At 47.0% G+C, this 7,104-nt stretch overlaps 1 protein-coding gene across 2 annotated transcripts in view; it reads right to left on the bottom strand.

The window, feature by feature from the left end:
* The window catches only part of HLCS (holocarboxylase synthetase), a 195,410-nt gene extending 188,564 nt beyond the window's left edge, over window positions 1-6,846 (bottom strand). The window contains exons 1-2 of one of the 2 annotated variants that reach the window (XM_040620975.1): window positions 6,558-6,846; window positions 3,142-3,218 (exon numbers count right to left, since the gene is read on the bottom strand). Coding sequence is in view for 1 of the 2 variants with exons in the window: in XM_040620976.1 (XP_040476910.1) it covers window positions 3,142-3,279; window positions 6,558-6,752 (333 nt within the window). In the remaining variant the exon portion in view is untranslated. Of the gene's footprint in view, window positions 1-3,141; window positions 3,280-6,557 lie in introns of both variants that reach the window. The other variant, XM_040620976.1, reaches the window with a different exon arrangement.
* Between the last annotated feature and the right edge of the window lie 258 nt (window positions 6,847-7,104).

The raw sequence follows: 7,104 nt of genomic DNA, 5'->3' as shown, positions 1-7,104 counted from the left end.
ACAGAGATAGAGACAGCCAGCGAGAGAGGGAACACAAGCAGGGGGAGTGGGAGAGGAAGAAGCAGGCTCATAGCGGAAGAGCCTGATGTGGGGCTCGATCCCATAACGCCGGGATCACGCCCTGAGCCGAAGGCAGACGCTTAACCGCTGTGCCACCCAGGTGCCCCTGGATCAGAGTTTTTAAAGAGGAAGCTAGCTGGCCCCCTCCTCCTCTCTTCCCCCAACTTGGAGGCTAGAATGTGCATGTGGTTGACAACCGCGGCAGTGGGGGGGTGGGCGTGTAGTAGGAACCAGCCTCTACCAAGAGAGTGAACCAGGCTGGCAGAGGAGAGATGACGATGACAGAGGAACACGATAGAAGGGAACTGGGTCCCTGGATGGCCTCACGAAGCAGAACCACCTCCCTGAGGAAGAAAGAAACTTCCAGCTTTTTGCTCTGCTGCAGTTCTTGGTCTCTGTTACAGTAGCTTAGCCTGTACCCTCCATAACACAGTAACTATGTTCCTTCAGATGCTCCAGGTCTTTGAACCCCATAAAGTTGTACAATTAAGGGACAACGATTTAGGAAATCAAGAGCACAGCAGTCATATTTTGTGTTAAGAAGGAATCTGCGCATATTTTATGTAATGGCAATATTTTAGTAATTTTGGCCTTGGTTTTAAGTTGAAATCTTACTAAATATACAAGCAATATCAGCATATCTAAGAAAACAACAAGCTTACTCTAAGTTTAATAATTTATAGGAATTATGTAAGTGTTCAGAAAGATGATGTTTGTTCACCCAGATGACTTACATACCTACAAAGAAATTGGTCTGGGAAGGGAGAAGGAAGGGGCAGGGGAGGCAGCATAGGTCGACAGACTCTGGGGGATCACATAGGTACATGTTCCATTTCCACACGCAGTGGTGAATTCCTGCGTATTTATTATATAACTTCAAATTCATCAGCGAATGAGGGCCATGCATGAACCAATGAGGAGAGTACATTTTGATCAAGGATTAGGATTAATTCAAGTCTGTGCAGCTAGAGTCCAAAAATAAAACACAGTATTTTAAGATATTTGAGCTTGTAAATAGGACAAATATTATTCAGAAATTCCATTGAAAGTGATTGCAAACTTTTGCTGAACTTCTAAGAATGGTAAATTAGGACTTAAAAGCCCAAATCAGAACAATTACGTTACCACGAATGGACTCTTCATAGGTTAAAAAAAAAAAAAAAGAAAAAAAGCCAAGTATTGGCCATTTCACAATCTAACCTAAGTGATCATTTAATTTGTAATTTTAATACACTGAAAATAATTGTTTTAAACAAAAAGGAAGTTTCTGAATAGTCTTTCCTGCATATAAAAATTACGCTTGAATTCACCAAAAAACTTCGCATCGCCAATTGGCATCTTTCCACCGAACACAGGAGAAGAGCTACAAGCATTGCTGGATTGGCCTCAGGTTAATATAACCTTTGCTGTTATGACTAGGAAATGGCAACGTCTAGATCTCTTTAAAACAACTAATGTATTCTTCTGGCTACTAAAAAGGGTATGGACACTGCTTAAAACTTTATCTGCCACTTACCAGCTAGTGGCTTTAGAAATGCCATTTACAGGGCGCCTGGGTGGCTCAATTGGTTAAGCGTCTGCCTTCAGCTCAGATCATGATCCCAGGGTCCTGGGATCAAGTCCCGCATCAGGCTCCTTGCTCAGTGGGGAATCTGCTTCTCCTTTTCCCTCTACCCACCCCCCCCATTGTGCTCTCTCTCTCTTACTCACTCTCTTTCTCTCAAATACATAAAGTCTTCAAAAAAGAAAAAAAGAAAAAGAAATGCCATTTAATCTTAGACGACAAGAATGGTATCGTACAGAATTGTAAGCCGTGCAGCACTGTATGTGAAATACCTAGCAGGGGCTGCATAAATGGTATTATTACTATTATCCTAAGTCTATATAAGGCTCAATAAAACATCAGGAGGCTGCAGGAGGAAATGATCATCACAGGGCACCGGCAGCTCTCAGGCCACCTGCCAAACCATAAACCCTTTCTGAGTCACAAACAGTTTCTTGCTCTCCTTTAAACATCTTTATCTATCTCGTGGCCCTTATTTCAATCTACTTGAATCCTAGTCAATTTTTTCTAGTCTCCCTCCTCTCCTTCTTTTCTCTCATCCCAATACCATGGCTTAAAGATGGTGTTTGTAAAACGGAAATCCAGTGATCGTGGCTACCATCAGCAAAACCCCTACTGGGTTATCCAGTGGCAGGCAGGGATCACATGGTGGCTGAGTGAAGGCGGCAAGGCAAGGACTCCTCACAGACACCCGGGGGGAAGAAACCCACAAGGGGGGCTTAGGGTCAGACTTCCACGAGCCTAAGGGCATGACCGTATCTGGTGAGAAGCCCTCCCCTGAAGCTTGAGCAAGACTGCATTTCCCTGGATCTGTGTCTAGAAAGAGAACTCTGGCCATCAAGAGGAAAACCCACAGACACGAGACAGGACGACATTTCCATGGTTTAGACCAAAAGATTGGAAGCTGAGCACAAAATGAGGAGTGGAAATGAAGGAGGCGAGGGGAGACAGCGGGGGAGGGGCATCAGTAGGATTTGGACCTGCCCGGCGGGAAGGAGGCAGGAGGTGAGAGGAAGGACAGGTTGGGGTGCTCCTCTGAGCTTCTCTTTCTTTTTTTCCAGCAGAGAAATATAAGCATCTACTTTTGGACAGGTTATTAAGTTTGAAGTGTTTTCAGAATACTCCAGGGCAGATGTCTAGGCAGTGCGTGGTGAGGTAAGTTAACCACTTGATTTGAAGAAGCGGAGGGATGGACTGGATGTCCCTCGAGCAGCGCTGCCCAGTGAAAACGTGACGTGGACCACAAACACAAGCCGCCCGAACAGTTTTTCTAGCAGCCACAGTAAAAAAAGTAAAAAAAAAAAAAAAAAAGGGGAAAATAATTTTAATAATAACAATAATAACCCCAAATTTAATAAATAAATTATATATATAATAAAATTTAATACTAATAACTCAAAATGTCCACAAAAGAAAGGGGGTCACAAAGGCCAGGAAAGAACAGGGGGGAAAACAAATTTACTTTTGGTTAAGACATAGTTTCCTTCTGGGACACAAGTGAAAAACATGTTACTCACGGTTTCTGAAGAGGATGACGGTCTCTGTAAACTCTCACCTTGCACCCAAATGCTTTCTGTCACAAATGCTATGTGTTCTGCTTCAAGTATAAAAGGAGAGACAAGAAACAGGGCCCATTTGTTCAAGTCATCAATGGACTGGACAGAGGGAAAGAAACACAAAAAGGGGATTCAATGTCACTCAAATCATACCTGTCACTCACATCAACATCTGGGACCTCCCCTCCTCTGTAATTCCACGTGGGATCTAAATAAGGTTATCGGATGCTCTCCTCCTACAGACCACATGAACCCTGAGCCTCTGGTTGAACTGTGACTATTTAAACACCTGCAACATCCCTTCTATGATTCATGACAACTTTAACATCTCTAGATACGTGTGATCCACCATTAATTCTGAAGCTGGGCTTACCCCACCACCACCACCATTCCTTACTGCTTCCAGCACGAGGAGCTTCCCAAATCACAACTCAGACGCACATTGAAAGGTGAAGAGGCTCAGAAGTGCATGCTGGTCCAAAAAAACCCATTACTAATAGAAGCCTGAAGAACTCTTCTTCCATTTCCTCTAGCCATTATAGATAGCATCAACACTTGTTATCAGATTGGATTTGTCCATTTATCTGTGCTCTCCCTCCTGAAACCTCTCTAAAAGGACGGTAAGTGAATTTTAGGCTTTAACCCACTAAGAACTAGGCATATCCAGAGCAGAAAAGCTGACATCTAAGGCTGCAAGGGGTGAGCCCTTTCATCACCACCAAAAAAAAAAAAAAAAGGTCAGGCTCCACACCCTGTTTACCAATTCAAATCCGCCCTTTTGATCTGGGAGGATCAAAAGGTGTTTCCACCTGGCCTAGTAACCTGGCACATAGTAGACTATTAATATCTACTGAACTAATTAATGAATGAAAATTTGTGGGAGAGAAAACTCTCCATGGATAAACATAATTATCAATACAGCAGTTAACAACAAAAAACAGAAGAAGAAAAAAAACAGATTTTTCACCTTACTCAAACACAGAACATGTGTATATTAAACAAAAAGCTTAAAATTTCCAGTGAGTATAAACTCTTTGGTTATAGTTATCAATTTCTGTGGGATCTTCAATTATATAAACATACACATTTTATGCATCTGATTCTAAACATACAAAGTAAGGAGACAACAAAGACATAAGATTCATTTCTGTAAAGTTACTTCAGTCCAGTAGACTGACAAGGTAGCTAGCAAACCAAATCATTAGCCCCACCATATTTTACAGCTGAAATTAACAGCAGGTAATCACAAATAGTCAAATTTTCCAATCGCAGGCCTTAACCGTCAGAGCTGAAACCCAACAAAAACTAACCACTCCTTCATTCACTGAAATACTGAGGGACCATAAGCTGCTAAGCTAAGCTAAACAGACCCAATTCCTAGGGAGAAAAGATAAAAACTGGAAATATGAAGGTGATTTAAAGTGTACGTGGGCAGGGGCGCCTGGGTGGCACAGCGGTTAAGCGTCTGCCTTCGGCTCAGGGCATGATCCCGGCGTTATGGGATCGAGCCCCACATCAGGCTCCTCTGCTATGAGCCTGCTTCTTCCTCTCCCACTCCCCCTGCTTGTGTTCCCTCTCTCTCTGGCTGTCTCTATCTCAGTCAAATAAATAAATAAAATCTTTTCTAAAAAAAATAAATAAAGTATATGTGGGCAGAGCACAGGCCCGTTCCATCTAGTGTGAAGAATGAGGAACATCTTGAGACAATGATATCTGAGCAAAGCTCTAGGGTGAGGCAAAGTTAACTTCAAAGCAGGAGCACATCAGGTTACAGAATCCCTGAAAACCCAAGGCTAGCTTGGCAGGGGTGCCTCCCCAGGAGGCCAGAGTGGTAGGAAAAGAGCTGAAAAGCCCTGGTTATAGTTATGATAGTTAACAGATCAGTAAAGTCATGGAGATGTTCAAAAAGTAAAACTGTCTTCCAAGAAAACTAAAAATACTTACATCTCAACATTTTTGAATGTCCAAAATGTTTACTCTAATTGAAATCTTTTTTTTTTAAGATTTTATTTATTGATTTGACAGAGAGAAAGCACAAGCAGGGGGCGCAGGAGAGGGAGAAGCAGGCTCCCCACTGAGCAGGGAGCCCAATGAGGGGCTCAGTTGCAGGACCCTGGGATCATGACCTGAGCTGAAGGCAGATGCTTCACCAACTGAGCCCCCCAGGGGCCCCTCTGATTGAAATCTTAAAGGTTGTTTTTTTAAGTAAATGAATCCAGATTGGAAACCACTGCGATAGAAAAATGTACCCCTCAATTTTTCCTTATTTTGTTCTCTCTCTCAATCTTGGTTCCTTGAGAGAATTAAGCCCTTATTAATTAATTGGGCCCTCAAGTGGAATGAGTGTCTTGCTGTCTTGCATCTAAGTGGTACTAAGTACTCTCTCAGAACTGAGAAAACAGTTCCTCATTTTGTATTATAGTATACTAACAAGGAAGGGTATTTTTGATTTGCTAGTAGCACGATATAATTCCATACTGAAGCATACAACAAAGTATTCAAACCTGAGATAAGATTTTAATTCCCATGCGGGTGTTATGGTTTCGCACACGTAGAAAATCTTACTTTAATGCTAAAAGTGAGCCAACTTTCCGGAGGGAAGAGGAAAGGGAAACAAACTGATTAAAAGTAAACACTTTCAAATGTTAATGAAAACAGTGATGTCAGTGGAAATCTGCGGCGAACCGCACTGTGAAGTCCACCTCCAACAGCTGACTGAATAGAACTGCTGTCCCTTTTTACAGAAAGGGAACAGAGGTTTTGCACAGACTTAACGACCGACAGGTGAAAGAGCTTGCTGAACTTGCAGCTATCGGGCTAAATATTGGGTCCAAAACAAAGTCTGTGTGCGAACAGAAATAAAAAAGATGCAAAGACCATCAGTGGGGCGCCCTGGTTGATAAAACTGGCGATTGGCAGGGCCGTTTTTGTCCCCTCGGAGATATCTGACAGAGGTTGAGGATCTGCGGTCTTTCTGTGAATTCAGGTCCAACCCAAATACAGCCCACAGTGGAGGAGAGGAGGTCAGAAGCCACTCCAGGTGGGCAGTGCTAATCGCCAGATTTGGAACGGCAGCATTCATGCCTCCCCGTACACTCGACCCAGCACGCGGGGGACAGGCGCGACACGTCGCAGTTCCGGACCTCTGGTCCCCCCGTCCGGGCTCCCGAGGACAGCGCACGCAGAGGCGCCTCGGAGCCCGCCCCCCCCGCCAGGGACCCCAAACCCGGGACCCCCCAGCTCGCACAGCCCGGGCGCAGCGCGGGGCTGGCCGGCGCTTCCGGCAGTCTGCGCCCCGAGGCCGCGCCTCCCGCCGGCCCCGCCTCCCCGCGCGCCCCCGGCCCCGCCCGCTCCCCGCCGGCCCCGCGCCCGCCCACCTGGCTCTCGCCGACGCAGAAGACGCGGCCGCCGCGGCTCAGGCACACGCGAGCGCCTCGGGGCCGTGCGGCCGCGCCGCAGAAGGTGAAGGAGCAGCGCGAGGCGCGCAGGCGCTGCACCGTGGCGCGCACAAGTGCGGCCGGTCGGCGCCCCCAGCGCGCCCACAGGTATAGGTAGCACAGCGTGATGAGCATGACCAGCCGGCCGGCGGCGGGGCGCGAGCCCCGGACGCTCGCACCACAGGCTCTCCCCTCCCGCCGGGCCCCGCCCCACGCCCGCCCTCCAGCGGGCCGGAAGAGGCCGCGCCATAGGGGTGAGGCCTCGCGCTGGGTAAGGCCGCGGGGGCGGGAGGGAGGCGGCCGCGTGGGCTGAGGGGTGGTGAGGATGGAGGGAGGAGGGAAGCAGCGCTGGGGGCGGGGGTGAGGATGGAGGGAGGCATCGCTGGTTGGGGGTGTGAGGATGGAGGGAAGCCTCGCTGGGGCGGGGGTGAGGATGGAGGGAGGTCTCGCTGGGGGCGTGGGTGGGTGAGGATGGAGGAACGCTGCA

Source organism: Ursus maritimus, unplaced genomic scaffold (assembly GCF_017311325.1).
Source record: "Ursus maritimus isolate PB19 unplaced genomic scaffold, ASM1731132v1 scaffold_4, whole genome shotgun sequence".
In the NCBI taxonomy this organism is placed as follows: Eukaryota; Metazoa; Chordata; class Mammalia; order Carnivora; family Ursidae; genus Ursus; species Ursus maritimus.
Note: the sequence above shows the minus strand (reverse complement) of the source record. Positions and strands in the feature narration are given on the sequence as shown.